Source organism: Pygocentrus nattereri, chromosome 10, assembly GCF_015220715.1.
Source record: "Pygocentrus nattereri isolate fPygNat1 chromosome 10, fPygNat1.pri, whole genome shotgun sequence".
In the NCBI taxonomy this organism is placed as follows: Eukaryota; Metazoa; Chordata; class Actinopteri; order Characiformes; family Serrasalmidae; genus Pygocentrus; species Pygocentrus nattereri.
The window spans coordinates 28,819,267-28,841,994 of NC_051220.1; the positions used below are offsets into that span (position 1 = coordinate 28,819,267).

At 39.1% G+C, this 22,728-nt stretch overlaps 2 protein-coding genes and 1 long non-coding RNA gene across 8 annotated transcripts in view; 2 read left to right on the plus strand and 1 right to left on the minus strand.

The window, feature by feature from the left end:
* On the minus strand, positions 1–15,664 carry shprh (SNF2 histone linker PHD RING helicase). Of its 3 annotated transcripts, none has more exons than XM_037542084.1 (30): positions 15,540–15,664; positions 14,211–14,768; positions 13,092–13,221; positions 12,740–12,958; positions 12,558–12,636; positions 12,236–12,386; positions 11,989–12,085; positions 11,551–11,801; positions 10,395–11,078; positions 9,535–9,786; positions 9,342–9,420; positions 8,828–8,991; positions 8,366–8,622; positions 7,429–7,550; positions 7,245–7,333; positions 7,029–7,121; positions 6,582–6,689; positions 6,355–6,497; positions 6,090–6,263; positions 5,874–5,936; positions 5,554–5,779; positions 4,662–4,799; positions 4,465–4,566; positions 3,888–3,959; positions 3,212–3,400; positions 2,993–3,085; positions 2,820–2,906; positions 2,470–2,648; positions 1,536–1,616; positions 1,303–1,399 (listed from the first exon to the last, which is right to left on the minus strand). In XM_037542084.1, exons 2-30 carry the CDS (start codon positions 14,757–14,759, stop codon positions 1,303–1,305), a joined length of 4,968 nt encoding a protein of 1,655 aa, XP_037397981.1. In that variant the 5' UTR covers positions 14,760–14,768; positions 15,540–15,664. The 3 variants fall into 3 exon arrangements, with proteins under 3 accessions (XP_037397980.1, XP_037397981.1, XP_017555388.1); XM_017699899.2 differs by having other exon boundaries at positions 10,395–11,081; XM_037542083.1 differs by lacking the exon at positions 15,540–15,664 and having other exon boundaries at positions 1–1,399; positions 10,395–11,081; positions 14,211–14,759.
* On the plus strand, positions 7,455–8,756 carry LOC119264164. Its single transcript, XR_005130827.1, has 2 exons — positions 7,455–7,589; positions 8,328–8,756. It is a non-coding gene; the product is annotated as an uncharacterized LOC119264164 (long non-coding RNA).
* The window catches only part of grm1b (glutamate receptor, metabotropic 1b), a 26,153-nt gene continuing 15,028 nt past the window's right edge, over positions 11,604–22,728 (plus strand). For all 4 annotated transcript variants that reach the window (XM_017699900.2, XM_017699901.2, XM_017699902.2 and 1 more), the window contains exons 1-5: positions 11,604–11,721; positions 15,917–16,030; positions 16,174–16,324; positions 16,932–17,775; positions 19,782–20,031. In XM_017699900.2, coding sequence (XP_017555389.1) covers positions 17,067–17,775; positions 19,782–20,031 — 959 coding nt within the window. In that variant the 5' untranslated portion in view covers positions 11,604–11,721; positions 15,917–16,030; positions 16,174–16,324; positions 16,932–17,066. The remainder of the gene's footprint in view (positions 11,722–15,916; positions 16,031–16,173; positions 16,325–16,931; positions 17,776–19,781; positions 20,032–22,728) is intronic.

Sequence of the window (22,728 nt, forward strand, 5' to 3'; positions counted from 1 at the left end):
TTTCATTTTTGGCTTTATAGGAAAACATTTATGGACATATGGATAATGTGTCTTTTGTCATACAAATAGCTAAAGGGTTTACATGATTCTTCACCAGCAAATTCCATCACGATCCAATTAGGCATCGTCTGAAGAAATAAGGATTAGCAAAGACCAGTGCTGTAAGACCAATGGTTTCTTATTAAACATTTACATTTTATAATTTTACAACAAAATACATCACTTTTTATTCAACCGAAAGACAATTTCATGAGACACATGAGATTTTGCCAGCAAAAATTTAATTGGTTTTCTTTTTTGGCTAGTGCTATTATCTCCTTTAGCATTCTTAGCTTCTGAGGGACTGTTCCATCATTCCCCAACAAAGAATGCAGTGATCTTTAGTAACTGTTTTGAAACTGACAAAAAATATAAATAACACTTCTGTGGAATAAACAGTGAAATAGTGCAAATCTTTACTAAAATGCCATTTGTAAAGTTAACCAGATGGAGCCATTCAGGTTTTGTATTGATAGGTGTGAAATCTTACTAGCCTGGAAAAGAATGAAATGTAATGTTACTAGTCCCAAAACTTCCACACCTTTCCAGTAGATAAAACAGCATCATGCAACACCTCCCAGTAGGTGCATGTCCATTTATATTCACAACTAATAGATTTTCCATTGTCAATACAGGCTGCCTCTAAGAGGCTATTTAAAACATCTGTTTATAAAAGCACTGCTTTACAAAAAGGTTTAGTATTCTGTTGGTCAATTAAAACTAGCAAGAGCAAAGCCTTAGAGTAGTAAGCTTTACTACTGCTGAAAGAACCAGCTCTCTGACAGCTGTGAGCTTTGTTTGTGGTTAGCTGGGTTCCTGGGGACCCATCTGCAGCCACTGATTCCAAATCTCAGGTAGAATGAACCCCCCAACATTGCCAAACAGCTTTTAGCTGATGTAACTAATCACACTGTAAAGTGCAATCTGCACTGGAGTTTGCAAGGATGAAGCTCATTGTTTAGCACCCATAAAATCTGTGTCAGTCACTGACATAATTTTTTAAGCTGGCAACTTGCAGGGAGCAGTGGGTATAATGTCAGATATCAGAAAGCAGTATGATGAGAACATAACTTGACATTAAGATGATAAATTAACTACACCACTTAAATTACCATAATTAATTGCCATACAAGATGCAAAACAAAATAACTAGTAGTGGAGAGCCTGTGTGCTGGTTGTTATAATAGTGGTCCTCTGAGCTCCCCTCATCCTTACTGGCCCTGATGCTCACTGGTGAGAATGTGTGGCAGAGATTGCAGAGTCTCACTCCAGTGTGTCTGTATCCTCAGTGAAAAGTTCAGCCAGGTCAGCCACTGTGAATACAGAGGCCTCTGAGTGTTTCATGGCTGTGGTACCATGACTAGAGGAAGACAGGAAGAACCAGGTGATTATTAGGGATTTATGGCAGATATAAACCATTACGTTAAGGAACATTAAACTAAAGCATTATACATATGAAGTAACCCATGAAAAGTCTGCTTCTGTAACACACTCACCTTTTTTCTGCTGTTTTCAGCATAGCCTGCATGCGTTCCTCAATAGTGGACTTAATCAGGAACCGGTGCACAAAAGTGGGCCTATGTAGAGATAAGGGATTAATGATCTATTCTTGAAAATGACATCTTTCTGTGCAATTTAGGGGTTACACAACAATATTTTTCATTGTCAACTAGTTGTCATTTACCATAGAAAAACTAGGAAATTTCATTTGGACAACTGGGCATTTTTAAAACTCAGTGATGCCAGCCTGCCTATGTCCAGGGTATTACATGATACACGTCAACGATTTTTCAGTCAGAGTAGGCTCACCTTCGATAGGTTGCAAGCTACTCAGCTAGCTACGCAAACTTTGAAAAGCAAAGATAATATACATAAAATTTGTTAACAATTGCTTTGTCTGACTATAAATGTGGTATAGTACCTTTCTGTTGCTAGCCATGTAGCTTTTACCTTAAAGTGATGAAGTTATATCAGAAGACGCATTTAACAAAGTAGTTTGCAACCTAAAGCCCAGCAAATCGAATGTTTTTTAGGTTTGAAAAGGGACCTACATCAGGAGTTCTGCTGCTGAAGACAACACAAGTTCACACAATCCAATCCTTTGGCCTTACCAAACACCCTTCACTTGAGCTTAAAATTGTGGTGTTCTCCCCATGAGGGGAAACAGTGAGGCCAAGTGAAGGAGTGCTTGGCAGAGAGTCTTACACAACTTGCAGTTGACAATGGGACTGGTTTAATCTCTTATGCTCTATTTCCAGATGAACAAAGTTATTTGCTTTCTGGCCCATCTCCTGCATGCTGACTACAGCTACTAATAGTTTTTATGCTAAAATCAGTTACTGTCCTACCATTCCAACTAGTGGAGAAATTAGTCAACTAAACAGCTAATCTATGCAACCCCATGTGAATATGAATTCCTAACTGGCTCACTTTGTTTGGCCGATGCGGTGCACTCTGCCGATGGCCTGCAGCTCATGGGCTGGGTTGAGGATGGGCTCCACGAGCAGGACATGGGTAGCCTCAATGATATTCAGGCCGTTCGAGCCGGTGTGCAAAGGCAATAGCAGGATGTTGATCTTCTCTTCATATTTGAAAGAACTCAAGTTCTCCTAAAAAGAAAAAAAAAGAACTTGGACTTGGTATATATGTTTACGTCTTTTCTCACAGGTACATCAAATATTTGTTTATTTGACCAATATATGTGAGCAATATAAAACCTCCAGATTTCCATTCTGAATTGCAGCAAGGGCATACAATTCTAGTGTAATAGTTTTACAAACCTGAAACTTATGAATTCCATTGATCTGTGCGAACTCCATATTGTTGTCAAAGAGCGCTTTTGCAATGATGTCCAGAACTCCCTGCCACTGAGAGACAAATTAAAATTTAAACTTGGTAAAATTATCCTCATAAGCTCATAAAGGTGCCTTAAAACCTCTCAAACAAGAGTTACCGTGGAGAACACAAGGGATTTAGCTCCAGGGTCAGTGATCTGGATTTTCTTGAGGGCTCGGACCACAGCTTCTACTTTAGTGGAGTGACTTCCCTACAAAGGGTTAACATTCCAAAGAAACAACATAACATACCTGACACTTTTTATATACCTGACAGTTTTAAATAATGACAGACTGAATTTTCCAATGATTGAACTGAGACTCTGAATTACACTCACTTTGACAGGGATTTCCTCCCCCTGGCCTGCAGCCTGGGTGGTGAAGACGTAGGAAATTTCAGTGTGGGATGTGGTTTGCCTGCAGATGGCACACTTTATAGCCCTCTTTCGATTGCCAACGCTGTACTGCTCCACAATGATGGAAATACACTCGTTGCAGAAGCAGTGTCCACATGTGAGCACGGCCCACTGCCAAACACAAACACATTAACTCACAACAGGAATTTGCATTATCCAAACTTCCTTGGTCATGACAAGAAGTTATATTGTGTGATATTGATTGGACTGATGAGATCACTCTGAAAGTATGACCATGTTTTCCACATTATGGATTAAATTAAGTTATTCATATATTAAAAAAAGCTCATTTTAAGTAAATAATTAGAATGTACTTAAAATGTTCTTATTCAATTAGCAATAATGCTAGTTAACCACCATTTTATGTATTTGCTACATCTGCTAAATGGTAAATCTGCATTGTGGTACTCTTTTAAGCACTGTCAGCAAAGAAACCTTTAAATTAGAGATACTCTTCCCACGCTGGGTTGACACATTTTTCGAGTGATTAAATTCATATTCTTTTATATTCAATGTTGAAAAATGATTTTAAAAGACATAAAAAGTGTTATTTCTCCTCCATTTAAATCTTCATATGTAATGTAGGAGGTCATCTTACCTCCTGACCCAGGGAGCGGGCACAGATGGGACATGGCTCTGGGTTCAGACCCCCTGTGGATTTATCCTGAGACTGAAACAATTGTTTAGCAAAGATATTAGTATCATTCTCTATTCATTAAGCCAGTCAAACCTAGAAACTAAAGTCAAATTATATCTTTTGAAAGTGAATTTGAATAAAATGTAATTAATGTAAAGAAGTAAGTGACACATTCAATTGGACTTATATAACAAACGCGAATAAACCCTAAAAATTCTACTACTGGACCAGATCAAATTTGCTTGTTACTTAACTGCATACTAACTGTCCACTATTTACAACAGTCATATCAAACTGGGGACTTTCTAGGTTAAAGTGCTGCACAGAGATTAGCATTTTCCCTCATCTAATGCTTTGAATTCAGTTCATGAAGACTTTGATAATTAGGCGATGAGCTAAATCAGGTGTATTTAATGAGGCAATGTGCTGCACTTAAAATTCAATACAGTTAACAGTTACATATTTTCAAAATTCCAGCACTCTACTATGTCACAAATTCAGAAAAGTTTAGCCAACACTACAAATGTTTAGTGGTTACCTTCTCCAGGTTGTTGAGGTACAGCAGTTGTCCAAGTTTCTTCTGCAGCTGAGATTTTGCCACAGCTCTGTCATTCAACAGTTTCACTCTGTTCTGCTCCACCTGAATAAAAACAAATGGACAAACATAGACAAAGAGTTAACACAGAGATACAATGTGTTATCTGATTGCTACTGTCTATGCTCTGTTCTGCTCACCTCATGTGGCTCTATGATGTGCAGTACTTTAGGTTTGGGCTCATCAGGAAGACGCACACGCAGCCTTTCTGTAGCCATGCCCAGCTCATCTATTGCTGACACGCGATCCCTCAGCGTCATCCAGTACTCATGCAACACCTGAAAAAGCCACGTCATAATTATTTATGTTGTATAATAGGCACTGAAAAAAGTTTGAAAAATAGATTTTCATTTAAAATAATGTCAATGGTCAAGCAGAAATCATTTAAGGTGCGTCAGTGGGCCAAATTCAGCTTTACATTGGTCCAGCACAGAAATGGACATGAATGCTGTCAGCATATGGGGGTTGAAGGGGTTGTGAAGGGTCACCTGTGAAATCCAATTAAAACTGTCTTGTTAAACTAATGTTTATGTAATTAATGCTTTGATTGTTTTTGAATAATCAAAAAGCCAACACAGTGTGTATTATTAAGCTCATATTTTAAAAAAAACATTAATTAGATTAAAACGGGAAAGTTTTGGGTTTGGGGAGCAGAGATGGTTGATTATGCAGTCAACAGTCAACATCAATGATTTCAAGAGATAAATCAGTTGTGCTGAAATATTTGTTCTTCTGCTGTTCCTACATATCACACAGGAATGTTTGATTAGCAGAATGAACCTGGTATCTGATTGTTTATCATCACATTGCCTGGGGTCATGCACGGCAATCCCTGAATTTGACATGTCAGACCCATCATGCGGCACATGGCCGACACAGAAACAGAAAATAAAAATCTGTTGTGGTGCACTGCTGCACTTGAGCAATGCTGCGTTACTTTTTAATTTTACATACTTTGCATGCTGAAAAAAGTTCAGTTTCTCATGTTTACAGTTTATGTTTCTACACTTTCTAATGTGCATGATCACAGACCTTATACTCTTTTTTCCAGGACTCAAACAGTTCCATAAAGGTATTGCCCTCCTCGATGAGATCAGACTCCATGCGGCGGATCTTGGCAAAAGACAAAATGGCCTTCAAAGTACGCTCCGTTTCACTGGCTGCCCACAGACCACGGCTAGTAGTGGGCAATCTGTCGTCCACCAGCCCATCCTCGTCCTCAATCATTTCCTCAAATATGGCTGTTTGGCCTTTAACACTGCCAGTGATCAGACAAAATTCTTTCAGAGGTTTATTCTTTTTCTCAGTTTTTTAATTAAGTCAAAGAAGTATTTTTTTTTCCTTTTACTTACGTGTGTGAGAATAATTTTGACTCATATTCTGTGAAGAGTTCATCAGCTTTGCAAAACACACAGCTATAAAATGGAACAGAATCAAACCCAGAAATTCATAGTAGTATTTTGCTATTTGTTTATATAGATTAGATTTTAGATATAATTTAAGACAAAGTCCAAAGAGAACAAAAATTTGAAAGAGACAAGTGAACATGTTAACTGAAAAGTACTTACTTGTTGAGTGGAAGGCGAACAGGCCTGAGGTGACAAGCGGTCGCCTCTTCAATGACTTCCTGAGAAGGCTGAGCTTCTAGTTTTTTCACAGCATCCTGAACAGTTTTTTGGGATTTCATCAACTCATCCATCTGAGTACTGAGTAAAAATTGGAGCCCGCGTGCATCCCGGAACCTTGGAAGAAACAGAACGAACATTTCAAAATATGTTCTACCAGACTGAGATGATATTAAGTTGAATCCCCAAAGAACTTCAACTGCTTTACTTGTCTGCCATTGAGAATTTGTTGGCTTGCTGTTTGTAGCTGCAAGTGAGCTCATTCTGGATGCGGCTGACCAAGTCATCATCCATGGAGTATTGAATGGCCTGCTGGATGACGTCCAACCACCAGGGAGAACGCAGATTAACCTAAAACAGAGCACACTTAGCAAGTGTGTGGATGTTTATGCATCTTGAACCAAATTACTGTGAGGTTCTCGCAAGGAATTCTACCTTGCGCCTGAGTTCTCTGATGTTCTGAAGGACGGGCAGTAGGTTCTGCTGAGCCTCGGACACTTCAGAGCTGACCTTGGTCATGTAATGCTGTTTCAGCTGCTCTGCCTAATTAGAGAACACATATTCAATGGATTAATCCATTCTGAAAATTTCATTACAAAGTATTTTATTCATTTTATGCTGCTTCTTTTCAGTCTCTCCAATGGAATTTGTAAAAAATTCCACTGAACTTCCAGTATTTCATTGACATCATCATTTGTAGTGTTTGTTCTACAGACTGTAAACTGACACTTTTTTTCTCATGCTATAGGAATCTTTGAAATTACAATCTACAATCTAATGTTCTGGTCTAATATCATTTAGTAGCGTAGGAGACTTTTACTCTCAGACATAGGAATGGTCCCTGTCATCTAAAACTCAGATGGCATAAATTGCTGAACTAACCTCCTCTTTTAGACGGTCATCTCGAAGAGTAGGGGGTATACCAGGATGCTTTGCATTTAGCAGCTCCATCAAATTGTGTGTGGCATGAAGTCTCTATATTTAGAATGAATGACATCACAGTCAAGATGTATGGGACATTTCTCCACGGACATGGACATTTCCCCATGACAATGAAGCATAGACATGTCTGCTGAGAGGTAGTGGGCAGTGCTGTACCTGCAGAGAGTCTGTTTTAAGGCGGTCCTTGTGCTCCTCTGATGACCGAAGAACCTCTCTGTACATCTCTGCTGCCTCCACAAACTCACCTAGCAGAGTCACAATCATGCACATTTGTAAAGATTTTGAACAGAAACCTACTAAACTCTGCACGGTAGTAGTGCTCTGTTTTAGTAAATACTACCTCTGATGATGTGGATTCCTGCCAGACCATTGAGAGCACATACTAGCTGCCTGTGAGCCTCCTCACACTCAACACGACACTTCTTCTGCAGAGACTTCAGCAGCTCCTCCATTGTCATTGTACTGAATAATGCAGAAAGTAAATTGGGAATCACATACAAGGTATACACATACAAAAAATATACATAATTAAATTTTTGAGATGTAAACAAAGTCATTCAGAGCGTTTTGCAGCAAATGGTTTATTGTGGAGAAACCCGAGCACTCAGATGTTCTGGTGAGAGAAACCAGGGGTCGCAAAGTCTACAGCAAATTTTTCAGCACTTTTTGCTATACAAAATGACGAATGAACTTACATGTCTTCTAGATTTTGTGAGTAATATTGATTATGATATTGAGAAAACACATTTGGGTTCTATTCTTTGGTTTCTATTTTGCATTACAAAAGTATTCCATTTAAAGAAAACATTTAATTAAAGGCCAAAATCCTACTTTCAAAACTATCAGAAAACAGGGTCTCTGGCTACAAATTTATTATAATTTAGTATAATAGCTTTCTGTCAGGAATCTTATAAGGGCACTTATAGAGGAATATCACCACTACTGTAAATAATTCTGACTTGTGTATCTCAAATCAATCTGAGTAACTTTGTTTACATTTTAACAATTTAATTATGCAGATTTTTTATGCAATTATGAATTCTGCTTTAATTTTCAATTATTTCTCTGTAGCAGCTTATTCAGACAAGTGGAGAAATTCAGTTTTAAGTGTATTGCAGATACTAAACCTTTAATGTAATAAATATGTAAACACTAAAACAGTGCAACTCTGTCTATGAGTTAGTGATAGCATATGTCATATAATTTGCTCAAATGACCCTCTGTTTTTAATTGTTTGAGACATAGAGGCCTGTTCTGGGAATCAGCATATTCCTCACCTCTTTTGGAAGGGCAGAAACTCCCCTCTGACAGCCTGAGGATGGCAGCAAGCCTGTCGCAGACGCAGGAGCGGGTACAGGATGGTGTTGACTGTGCGTCGGTCCAGGCTGCCCAACTTCAGTGACCAGTCAGAGATCTTTCTCAGTTTCACCAGGGCATCCTGAGAGCACACCTCATGCTGGCGGTGGTAGAAGTGGCCCTCCACCGGAGAAAAGTGGAGCCAGTGGATCTCTTCTGTCTGTGGGGGAATCTGGATCTGAAATCAACACAAACGGTCAAATGTTTTCATTTGTAGCACACCTGTCCAGGAAACTGACTCATAAGATATCACAATTGTACATTTGAGGAAAATCAATTCAAAAACAATAAATGATCACATGAATCAATATATTAAACTGCATGGTAAAACAATGTTTAAAGCTGTATGTGAAGACATTGGATTAAGAATGTAGACAGCCAACCTGGTCGATGACATCTTTTTTTGCTGATCGCCATAGAAGCAGGCCAATAACACTGTATAGTGGTCCTGTGTTTCCACGTCGGTATGGCCTGTAGAGCAGCTGGTCCCACCAGTACTTTACCCAGTATGGATCAACTCCAAGAAACAGCACAAGGCCATACAAATCTGTTGAGCAGTAACATCAGTTTCTGTCACAGTTGTAAGCAAAAGTTTGAACACCCCTGGTCAGATTTTCTAAGTAAAATAAGCTAACAGGTCCCCTACAGGGAACAAACTGAAATATGGCGTATTTCCAATATGTTAATTAAGCAGATAAACAGTAATTGTGCATTAACTGTGCAGAAATGCATTCTCTCTAGTAGACATGTTTACTTATTTTCACTTAGAAAATCAACAAAACATGTCATTTGCCTGTAGTACCCAAGCATTTGTATACAATTGTAGCAGATCAGTTGACACAAAATAATACACCTGTAAAATTGAATTCTACGTATCAGTTTAATGAGACAGCTCACCTTCTAAACCTCTCTGTACAGGAGTTCCACTTACACACCAGCGATTAATGGATGTGAGTCTTAAAGCCATCTCAGCAGCCTAAAGAGAAGAGAAAGTATGAAAAGATTATAGATCATAAGTCCCAAAACCTCTCAAATCTACTCTTACTTGACAGTATGATGAGAAATGTTAAGATCTATCCAGTCAACATACCTTGGCTGTGGTGCACTCCACCATCTGAGCCTCATCCAGACACACGCGCCACCACTCCACAGCCACAAGTGGGCTAGGGACGGCCATATAGCGCTTCTGGTTGCGGAAGCGTCGGCCGTCTTTGCTGTTGCTATGAGGGAGGTCCACATAGTTTAGTTCAGTACGCAGCACGTCGTAAGTGGTGATGACCACATCTTGTTCAGCTAGGATGTGGGGCTGGATAAAACCGTGCCTCTTCACACCCTGGTACACCTGAGTAACAACCAAAGAGCCTGGTGTTTATTCTAAAGTAAATATATCCTTCTGTATATACCCTAAATTAATAATGTAGACATATGCTATACGGAATATATCCACAATTATTTCCAAATTCCAAAGCATAACCAAAATATCCAAATATGAATCTGAACTTTAAATTGAGAATGCATGTATAAACATTTATTACACAGTTATTATATAATGTTACAGCACGGAGGGCTTTAGTCCAGCACAGTTTGGTGATCTCCTGACTTATTTCAACTCAGCAGTTAACTACTAGGTTTAGTAGTTGTGTTACAGCACGGAAATCGACAAACTATGCTGGACTCTAATTCTATGATGACAAATGAACAACAGTTACAGAAGCACTGTTTAAAAGGTGGAATGGCTGTGTACCACAGCATTTAACATTTACATTGATCATATCTGGCAAATGCTCTTTTCCTGAGCAACTTACAATATAATCATATAGGTGAATGTAGTGTTGAGAGTCTTTGCCAAGGACTTTTGTAAGTGTAAAGTTATGTGCTTGCCCAAGCAAATTCCAGTCTGCAGCCTGGAGGACAGCAGCATTACCTATTATGCTATACTAACCAGCTTACCAGTACTCGGAGAGAGGCGGAACGGATGTGGTGGTTGATCTCCTCTACCCACTGATGGCAGATTGAGCTGGGGGAAATGATGAGAGTGGCACCAGTAGGCACAGGCATCATGGCCACCAAGCAGTGTGGGCAGTAGAATGGTGTAGTCTCCAGGTTCTCTTCCTTATAGTTGACACACTCTGCATGTTGCCATAGCAGGCAGTTCATACACTGTACGCGAGCCTTATAGTCCACCAGGCCCAGCTCTCCACAGATACACTCAAAGCGGTAATCTGGTGTGTTGAAGGGGACCACAGATGCTCTGGTTGGGGGCGGAGGGTCTGGCTGAGAACTCTGGACAACATCTGATTCAGGACTCTCTAGCTGAAGACAATCATTATTCTCCATTTGCTCTGGCTTAACATTAGCCACGGGGCATTCTGTCTCTTTCTCATCATCAGCTGAAGTAGCACAGGGCTGAAAGTTCTCTGGGTTACTGTCAGTTCTCAGTTTGTCACTGAGCATCTCTGGCTCTGATAAAGATCCATACTCTTGTTTAGGTTCTTCCGTAAGTGGTGGAGGATCCATGCTGCCCAGTGTGTCCTCTGAGTCAGAAGCTGTGCTGTATGAGTTCATTATGGCATCTTTGTCCTGGCCAGTAGATCGCCGAGATGTTCTCCTGCAAGCTGTTTCTCCAGGTGACTTCTGCTAAAAAAAGTAAAATATAAATGACACAACATTCATTTTAAATATATAACACTTCATTCTAAGCTTTAATTTTTTAATTTAAAAAATCTTCCCAAATTCTGAGAGTAGGTGGACGAAATTATGGAAACACCACAACCAAAATATCAAGTAAAAGCATCCTACACATCTCCGCTTATGAAATTACCTAATAATACAGTCTTGTTTTATAAACAAAGCACGCTGAAAATTACACTTGCAAAGATTGCAAAAAAAAACTTACTAATTGAATATAAAAGCACAGGCACAATTAGCTGTCCAAAATGCAGACTATTTCAAAACAAGAAAAGTTGGCCCTGGAAAAGAGAAAGTCAAAATACGTCTAACAGCATTACGAGAAAGACCTTTTTGTCATATAGATAAATCTGTTGGTCTTTCCATTATTTTTTTCACAACATGTATTAAGTAGTGCTAAAAATCTGAAAATACATACAAGAGTAACAGGTTTCTTCTTCTTCTCTTTGTAATTTTTTCCCAGCTTGAATGACCCAGCCAATCCCCGGCCTTTGATCTGTTCTACTAATCCTGCAGATATGAGCTTCGCCAGTGCCTTCTTAATGTGGTTGCGGTTCTTCAGACAGTCATACTTGTACATACTCCGGAGGTATGTGAAAACAGCATTGACTGAAGCTCCCTTCCCAACCTTCATTTCCTTAATGGCAGTCAGAAGCATCACACGGACAGCTGTAAAGAACAAGAACATGGATATAGTTACAGTATTAATGGCAAGACCAGATTTCACTTTATCGCTCTCATAATTACACAGCTTTACATACTATTACATATTAGTTATTCATTTATTTATAGTATATACTATAAGTATTTTTTGGTTTGATTTTTCTTGAGGAAAAATTGCACTGTGATGCCCTACCAGGGTAATTGATTTTCTCTCTGGGCTTAACCTCACAGTGCTTGGTCCTTTGCCGTTCTAATGGTGGTGGGGGAATATAGTAGTTCACTGATTTTCCCTGGAGAAGACAAAAACACAGTGAACAGGAGATCATTTTACTATTTCTCTAAATGTTTGAAGATGTCCCATTACATACATACCTTTAAAGCTCAAACTAATAAATATAATTATAATGTATTTTATGTCACCTATACTATAACCCACTCACCACAGGTAAAGTGAGAGCGCCCTGCTTCAAGCCTTCACGAGTGTTGCACAGAATAAGAGCCAGCACTTCCACAGTCTTCCCTAGCCCCATCTCATCAGCAAGTATTCCACCAGGCCAGTCCACCCCAACGAGAGGAAACTCCCTGATTAGACTGCAGAGATACAAAACAATCAGAACAGAATTTTAGTACACAAAACTACATAATCTAACCATCAGTTAACTGCCTAATTCATGCATTTCTACAGTGTTCTTGATAGAGATGCACAATATTCAATGCCAATAAGTCAAATGTTTAATAGAGCATCTATAACAAATTTCTTACCAGCCAGTGTATGGGTTATAAAAGAGTTTCTTTCCACACATTGTAATCACCTCCCTCCAAAGGAAATGCAAAGTTTGATCTGTTTGTGAAAGACAGAAGAGCATAACATTTAATTTGACATAATTCTGTCAAGATACATGCTCAGAACATATAAAGCAGACTGGCAGGTGTGACAACTTTACCTTGTGAGGCTTCAGTTTTGTACCTCTCTCTCCTCAGCATCCAGTTGACAGCCTGGCTCTGGTAAGGCCGTAGCACTGGTATAAGAGCTGGATGCTGTACGTCAAAGCTCTGCCCCTGATCTTCTCTTTGGTGAAGGTGCCTGACATAATCATAGAGTTCCTCCACATTCTGCCGCTCCAAATCAGTGTCACACTCTTCCTCTTCATTCTCCATGATCTCTGCCATTGGAAATGTGATATTTGTTTTCACATGAACATAAAAATGTCTAATGCTAGAGCATGAATGGATGTTGAAGCACAGACTGCAAAGGCAATAAAACTGTGCCTAATATGAATGGGGAGGAAAGGCTACCAGGGATAATGAAGTCATAGAACAATTCCATCAGTTTCTGCAGGAGCTGATTGGCTCTTCTTATACGCCCATTTCCTTCACTGAGAAATTCTGGCCGTCCCAACCCAGACTCCAAAAGAACAATCTTCAGCTGCACCAGAAACATAAATATTCACATATAATCTTTCTGAGTGATATCCATCATTATAGTAAGTAGTTCTATACATATAAAGACATTTACCTGAATCCAGACCAAACTTTTTTCCTCAGCTATTACATGATGAATAAAAACCTTAATCAAGAAAATAATCTGTAATCTACTAAAGACCGAACAATTTAGTACTCGACCATAAGTGAATCATAAAAACTTAAAGAAAAACTTACAGGAATAATTGTAAATGTAGCCCATCAGCCAAAGCCCAAAGTTTCTATCTTTAGCCTTGCACTCAAGTTATGAGACTAACATAACCAACAAGTAATCGAAGCTTGTACCCAAATAGGCCTAATTAGCACTGTGCAAACTGCATAGCTAAATCCTCACACATGCGGCCTTGAACTGTGTTGAGTTTTAAGTGATCTTAAATAGGCTTGATGTCATACTTTAACATGCTGATTATAAAATGTTTTATATCTATAAAAATGGACAACAGTGTGTCACATAGCTAAAAACAGCATGATCTGGATTTTTTTCTGCACTTTTATCCTTTTTATAGATAACAGTATTACACACAGTGTAACACACCTACACAGCCAAATCCATTCGAGGAGTAATAAGAAAAATGCGTAAACCTGATTTTTCAGTGCACTCTTCCTTTTAAGGGTAATCTGTAGTGCAGCATCACATGTCTCAGCCTCATCAAAACTACGAACAGAATTAAAGATTTTTGTGCTTTCTATGTTGTCACCCACCAGGTATCTGCAGCTATCTGAACCCCCCCACTGGTTTTTGGGGTTTAAAACAGAAATCTGCACTCTCAAGTCTCTTGTTTCACCTTAATAGGAGGTGGGGAGGCATATTTACAACAGATGTAGCAATGGTTTCATTTTTCAGTTTGGCTAAATGCTCCTTTACACACACATTGTGCCCATACATATAGTTCCACTGCCGCAGTGTACATTACACACTCAGCAAACAAATACCTTTACTGCTCCATCTCCAGACAGGTAGCACAGCTGTATGACCTTCCTCTTCTGCAGCCAGTCCAGATCCTCCAGTGATAATCCACCAAAGGAACATTCAACAGGACAGTTTCTTGGCTCATCCAGTGTTGTACTGGGTATTTTTAGCAACAGTACATTACCACTTTGCTGCAGGCAAAAAGTAATGTCTCCAAGCTCAACGGGAACCTTTGGATACAGATTAAATTCTCCAATCAAGGCTTTCCACCCGAGGTCCAGAGTAGCCAAGGGTACCACATTAAGCTCAGTGGTGTCTGGGGATGAATCCTGGAAGGAACACTCTGGTTCCTCCTCTTTCTCCACAGGTGGTGGGTAGAATTTGCCAGCCACATCTCGACTGGGCTGCTCAAGCACAAGGTTAGGCTGGAAGCTGACAGACGGCTCAGAGAAGATCTCATCACCCTCAACCTCGCCGTCATTCCTTCTGTCCTGGTGCATGTTCCAATTGAGCTTCTTCTTGGCCTCTTCGTCCATACGGACAGGAGGCGCACGTTTCCTTCTGCTGCTCATGTTGGAAGCCTACAGAGACAAATGGGGGCAAATGGGATTCAAATCTAAAGCCTTCACTGCTCTTTATTACTACATGTACACAACAGAATATTTGTAATAACTCCCTGTTTACCTTGGTAACACTGTTAACAACTATTCTTTTAATACATTTTTATAACTCTCACATCAATCAGTAACAATGTGAGGTATCAATTACAGCTATGGTTTCCACCTGTTCAAAATATCTCTGGATTGTCCAGAGAATTGTCCTTTTGGTTGTATAAACTGCTTCTTTTTGTCCAGTTAAGCCATTTGTACACAAAGAACAGATTTGATTAGTTCAGATTAACCCCAGCGTATGAACAACTGTTTTTAAAGTTGCACTGTTTGTTGACATGTTTAGGCACTAGATTCTGTAGCTTAACTGAGATCTATCTTCTTCAGACTACATCGTGAGCCTAATATATCAAGCTACTGATGTAATGTCCGGGTATTTACAGGATTAGCTACACATATTATCAGGTCACATCTTCTGTGGTTACATTACAACGTGATACGTTATAGGACACACGTGATAATCAAATTTCACATCTAAATACACATTCGGTCTGACACAAGAACCCTAAAGAGGCTTCCTGTGTCCGTTCAGGGAAACTGAGGTGAAACGTGACTGAATGCGAGTTAAAAGCAGCCAATCAGTATTAGAGAAGCACTCCACAGTTAGCTAGGTTACTGTGTTAGTCACCGGTAAACAGATACTAATGCCTTACGATACAACATAAGCATGGGCCAAACATTTACCCAATTACTGTGCAACTGTCCTCCTTGCAGAAACAGAACAAATGTCAGAAAATCACTATCTTGCGGCTCCAGAGTCTCTATTGTGGTCCAATTCCCTCCAGCAATCCGCCATGTTTAAAAAACAGGAAGTGATGTGTTTAGGGACCGAAACAAAGAGCGGTGATGTTCGTGCTTTGGCCGCTAGATGTCGCCGCAGGACAACTTTACTGCAGCTCAAGACACTCGGAGATTAGCTCAGTTTATGTCTCAACTTAGCATATTACTTCTTAAAATGCGCGTTTTCCCCGATTGCAGAGCTGGATACAGATGTGTACTTAAACATTTCACCATTCGTCTTCTAATTTGTTTCATGTTCCTGTGAACGGAATCACATCCAGTGAGTGCTGAATCCTCCGTCTCACAGCATCAGCGCGGCCAGATTTTACAAGGACCTGGGGCAGAAGAACTACTTTGTACTAAGAATACTAAGCAGCACTAGACTCGAAGACAATGTAAGGCAACGAATGTGCTGAATAAATAAATCGATATATTAAAAATAATTGAATACATCGTGTATTTTGAAGTTTTTGAAGAATATTTGTTTCGAAACTGTTGACCATAGTAGAGATTTCCACGGGGGCTCATTGTGTTTCAGTGGGACTCTCACACTGCGGCTGATGTGACCCGTTTTCGGAAGCAGTGATGAGATGAGCAGGAGGGGGGCATCGCGTAGTGAGGAGTGAACTGCAGTTTGGGACTGGAAGGTTTCACAGGACGATGCGAGATGACTTCTTCTGCGGCTCCAGGTAAGCTTTATACTTATGTAATGCCGTGGATTGGCCGTTTATATCAACGAGCATGCGGTGCGTGTCCTCGGTGGTCGGATGCTTTGACTGCGTGTGAATTTTGGTTTTTGGGTTACTGCCGTGCATTTTTCGTAACCTGTAGCCTGTGTTATGGATTTTTCGGGGTTTAACTGAACCATTTCATAAAACATGTTTCCCTCTGAGGTTTTCAGGCAACATTTAACGTTAGAAGAGGACTACATGATAAACAGTACAAGAGTGGTCCAGTTTAGATGCACAAAAAAGTTATTTTCACCGGGACAGTTTGAGACTGGATGCTGTCCATGGTGCTGATTTCCTTGCTTTTACAAGTTCATAATAAATTCTAAATAGGTTCTAAATGGTAGTCTTTTGAATTCAATGCACTACACATTTTTGTGATTTCTGTGCTTAAACACACTTAATTGAGCACACTCATTATCGAGCCCTTCATAAGCTCATAATCTCTTAGAACAGGGGTAACACATAAATGTGCAATGCAGAATTCAGATTTAGAATCTCTGAGTTAAGCCATTAGTGAAAAGGTAATTATACATTTGTATAGTTGATTGTTCTCCTGTGTTTGCAGGTTATTTGATGATCTTGAGTTGATCTTGAGCAGTGGCTGATACATTAGACATGGACGTGACAGAACACTGCCTCGCTTCTTCTCACCTACTGGCTTGGCTACAGATATGATTCAGCAACTGAAGCATTTAAGACCATGTGGAGTATGATAAGAATGAATTTGATCACCGTTTTGTTCCTGTCTCTATTATTGCTTTGTGCGTCAGCCAGTAACATATATGAAAGGTCACTGGTGCCCAGAGCTGCGTCCCGCTCAGTGGCCCGAATGGACGGTGATATAATTATCGGAGCCCTGTTTTCTGTCCATCATCAGCCGTCGGCAGAGAACGTGGCAGAGAGAACGTGTGGAGAGATCAGAGAACAGTATGGGATTCAAAGGGTGGAGGCAATGTTCCACACACTGGACAGAATTAACTCTGATCCCAACCTTCTACCCAACATCACTCTGGGCTGTGAGATCAGGGACTCTTGCTGGCACTCCTCAGTGGCCTTGGAGCAAAGTATTGAGTTTATAAGGGACTCACTTATTTCCATACGTGATGAAAAGGATGGATCAAAGTGGTGCATTGATGGGACTCCATCCAGTCAGCCACCTGCCACTAAGAAACCCATTGCAGGTGTGATTGGACCTGGCTCCAGCTCAGTGGCAATCCAGGTGCAAAACCTGTTGCAACTTTTTAACATCCCTCAAATCGCCTACTCTGCCACTAGCATTGACCTTAGTGATAAAACACTCTATAAGTACTTCCTCAGGGTTGTGCCATCTGATACTCTTCAAGCCAGGGCCCTCTTGGACATTGTTAAACGGTACAACTGGACTTACGTTTCGGCTGTTCACACTGAAGGTGAGTAAGCAACTGCATGTCTTACCTGAAAATCACATAGAAAATGCTTTGTATTTATCTGATTCCATTGTACATAATTTCCAGATACAATTGTATGCAAAGCTGAGCACCCATGGTCAAATGACATGTTTTGTTGATCTTCTAAGTGAAAGTAAGTTCCAATAGTGCACAATTTCTATGTACTTGAGTTCAACATGATTGACATAATTTTTGTGACAAGCCACATTTTATGTCCCCACCCCCCAAATATATTAAATTCAGCAAATAAACAGTAATTGTACATTTGAATATCTGTAAATATGTTTCCTGTAGAGGATAAGTAAACTTATTTTCACTTAGAAAATCAATAAAACATACTAGCATATATCAACACAGTTATGTTGACAAAATATAATTTCTTCATGCTTTACACATTTGAATCAAGTAGATTCAGTGCATTACTTTTTTAAATTGTGGCTTACACTTTGGGTCAAGCTGGACTTATAGGTCTTAAAGCAACAGTGTAGGTGTTATTTTAACTCTGGTGACTGTTCCATGAAGTATGCCCTTTATTTACAGTATTACCCTAGATCAGTACAATTATCATATTTGTGTCTATCAGTCTAAGCCCTTTCCTTTGGGCAATAAGCTCTGACAAAATTAACACATAAAATTATGCACACATAGCTTCCACCTGAATTAAATATATTATGTCACCACAGTTAACTTACCTTTGGCTATAATTGTGTTGTTGTAATATATTTTATTCATGTAGAAATTGCGCACCATTTCAAGCTTATATGAATGCATTATTGTTTTAATGTACACTTGTAGCATCTATCAACTGCTTATATCCATGTAAAGAGCTAGATGCAGGTGTTGCTCTTATTAACCAAGTTTTATGGTGTGCTGTAGTTTTTTTTACCTCAAATTCTCTAGGATTACTATTGCAGAGACATGAACGAACTGATGTAAGTCATTTTGTGCTAGTACTTCCAGAAGTGTCCTACATAGTGATGCAGATAGCTTGGCAGGTAATGCATCAGCCTGTCATGACAGCCCAGAGAGGGGTCTCATAGTAAACAGCTGCATTTAAGAGGACACTTAAAAATACCTGCTCTCTTTTGTCCTTACTGTGTTGATGCTATGCAAACATCAATCATCATCTCAGTTACCTGACTAAAATTGCTTTCATTCATGTTTTGCTGTTCATTGTGCTTTTTATAAATGCTGATTGTAATAGAAATTTAAAGAATGTGCTGAATCCCAAAACATAGTAACTGAGCTTATGAGCTTAAATTTGCTTTAGAGAAAAGTGTTGGAAATATAATTTTTATTACATAAACGCTAACATAAATTTAATAGTAGGTGTTTGTGAAATGCTGCTTTTTATTTTCTATATCAGCACTGCTCTCATCATTAACTGGTAGATTTATTGATGGGCTGCAGTGTCTTGTTGTACACTGCAGCTTTCCTCAAGGTTAATGATAATTGGGTCACTTAAGACTAATTTGCTAAAGAGTCTTTCAGAAAATCAGAATATTACTATGTATACTTCAGGGTAGGCTAAAATGTAAAGGCCCCTGCTTTGCCCAGTCACAGTGCTTAGGGTCAGTTGGTAGGAATTAAACCTTTTGAATTTGCAGTTGCAAACCCTTTTGCCAGCAAAAACATGATGTATTTCAATGTCATTTATTTCTCACTTGTAGCTCATTGAAACAAGAAATTCTGTAAAATGTGCAGTTTTCATTGTGTGTTTATATGCAGAAAAGAATATATTTTATTATGATGTGAATTTGTTGAAAGTGATTGTTGAGCATACAGTCTTGTTTTGTGGAAAGAAAAAAATATCTCTTACAATTTTGATATGTTTTTGCAAGTGCAGACCTGAACCTGTGAACGTGTCAATTACTTTTGAATAGTACAGCAAAACAACAGTAAACCTTGACTTTTAAAGGTTAGTAAAGAATACTTATTTTGATGGACCACATGTTTCAGAGGCTCTTGTGTTGGTTTATTTCTCTTAGGCAACTATGGGGAGAGCGGTATGGAGGCCTTTAAGGAGCTGGCATCTCAGGAGGGTCTGTGCATTGCCCATTCTGACAAGATCTACAGCAATGCTGGAGAGAAGCACTTTGACAGGCTGCTGAGGAAGCTGAGGGAGCGGCTGCCTAAAGCCCGTGTTGTAGTGTGTTTTTGTGAGGGCATGACTGTGCGTGGCCTACTTATGGCGATGAGACGATTGGGTGTGGCTGGAGAATTCCTCCTTATCGGAAGGTGACTATCGTTTCACTGTGCTAATACACTGCATAAGGTACTGTGCAAAAATCAGAGACACCCTTATTTTAATCCTTATTTTAATTAAAATTGCCATTATGTATATTTTTCAGGGTCAGAAAACAGCACATGAAACATATATTGATGGAAAAAAATGACAGAAAAGCTTCTAGCAACTAAATATAACATTTATCAGTATTTATTATGTCCACCCTTTGCTTTTATTTTTTTATTTTATTTAGTTTTTTTTTTTAACAAAGAAATCTGCAGTGGACATTTTTTCCACACCTCCAAAGTTCAGTCTTACAGGTTGGTTGCATTTTCTGGTTCTCACCATCCAAATAATCCCAAACACATTCATTGATGAGGTCTGGATGCTGGAGACTACCAGCAGCAATTTTCTTCATTTTTGTCTATTTTCTCAGTATCCTTGATTCAAAAGAGCTACTTGACAGATACACATCCTTTCAGACCCACAGTGTTTAGGTATTTTCTCACAGTGCAGGGATGGAAAGTTTATCTTTTAGGAAATAATAAATCTTGGCATGCAAAATGTATGTAATATTTTGCATCACGAGACAAACTACAAAAATGAGATTGTTTCCTATACATTTTTTAAAACAAATTTAAAGTAATCTTATCAAACAAAAGTATCTTCCTGTGTTGTAGTGCATTTGCATAATTTAAGCACCATTTCTTAAAACAAGCACAATTATCTGCCTGTGCAGTTAGATCCTTTTATTGAGAATACTACTTAAAACAAGTAAAACATCTCTAGTTGAATTCTTAATAGTTTGAACAATTTTATGCTATTTATCATGCTTTCACTTGCTAAGATATAATTTTATGAAGTGCATTCAGTTGTTTCATTAGGATTCATGCAATACTCAGTAGTGATTAAGGGTTCATTAGCACTGGTTAAAGTGTCCGTCCACTCTAAAATTCACTGCAGTAGCCCAGCACCAGATTGAATACAATAATTTTTATCTCCTGAGGGTAGACAGAATATTCCAACATCCTTTTTTTAAACATTCTCTCATGCATAATACATCCACCCTGAGCTGTCGTCCTGTGTCAGATCGTGAAGGTTACTTGTGGAAGGCAATAACCTGTCTGCTGTCTAAGCTTTTTCTCTTTAAATTGTGTCACAGTTCAGAGGTACAGAGAAATGCTCCTTGAGAGACATGAATTTAAGCCCTGATACTTTCTTAAATTACAGACCACTAGAGAGAGAAATGAAATTATAAAGAAATGACAGTAATTTCGGTGCAGTGATGCAGGTGGTTTCACATTCACGAGCTAGTGAAGTAAATGGAATATTGTTCTTTGACAGACTCATCTCACTGATGAGTCGGCTAGTCCCTCTTGTTGAGACGAAGTATTCATTTTCTTCTCGCTTGCCGCCTGTGGAGTCTCTGTGGACTAAAAAAGAGAACATCAATTGGCCAAGGCTATTCTATTCTGGGTCAAGGAGAGTGTTTCAAAAGAGGCTAACTTGAAGCTGTGCAGCAACAGCACGAGGAACAACAGTGGTTAATTAGATTATCTATAAAAGTGACTTTGCAAAAAATGGATTTATGCTTGAAAACCAACCATGTATTGTTTTTGTTTTACACAGTGTTACACAAAAGTTCAGTCTTGGAAGTTGGTTGAATTTTATGCTCCTCACAATACTTATTTGAACCCACCTGTGGATTTTCATTTCATCTTCTCTTTCAAAGAGACTGCTGGTAGCAGTTTTGGTGGTCTACCAAGTCAGGCACAGTTGTTTTCTCTCTTTTAATAATTTTTTGAACTCCTGTTTCGGAACCTCCTGTGTTTTCACTTATTCACTAACACACCTGATTCAAGTTGTCAGTTGGTGTATTAAAGTTAGATTAACGTGTGCTGGACTCCCTTCCAGGATCTGAAATTAGGTCCTCTGGTCTTATTGATTTTGAGTTCACAAGGGTCCAGATTTTCCTAAAAATGCCCTGGAAGGTTGAATTCATGGCAATTTAAACTTGTAATTAGCTGAAACACAACATGCATCACTTGTATGAAGTGAACTGTTCCCTACATGCTATGAACAGGCCCCTAAGAATAGGCCATTCTTGGCATGCATTACAGAAAGGATGCTGGGAGACAGATGGCTGTGGTGGCACAGAATAGCCACTGAAATATTCCTTCCTAACAAAACCAAAACCTTCACCAATGCTGAACTAATGTCTGAACTTCCCACTCATGATCACTACATATCATAGATGCAAGCGACAGTGATGACTAATGATGTCCTGTTTTATCTATTAAATAGTCCCTGTACAGTACAAGGAGGACCTGAGAATTTTAAGAACATTTACTGTGTGGGAAACACACCACATAAATTATTGTATATTGCACATTGGATGAAGAGCACCTATAGAGTTGAGTTGAATCCTGAGAAGGAAGGATTTCTGAAAGAACTCCAATAGTTTCACATCTACTTTAATTCATGCTTCAAGACTACTTCATAAAGGCTTTGGATGTTAGTATCAAAGCCCTGACAAAATTCAATATCAAAGATGGATACTCTGTGACAAGGGTGACCAATCATATCCATAAAGACTGGTGTGGTTGCAGATTTTCATACCAAACAAGAAGGAGCACACCTGATTATACTTGTTTACTTAATTACTCAGCCTTCAAATAAGTGATCATGCCTTAATGGACTAAAAACCT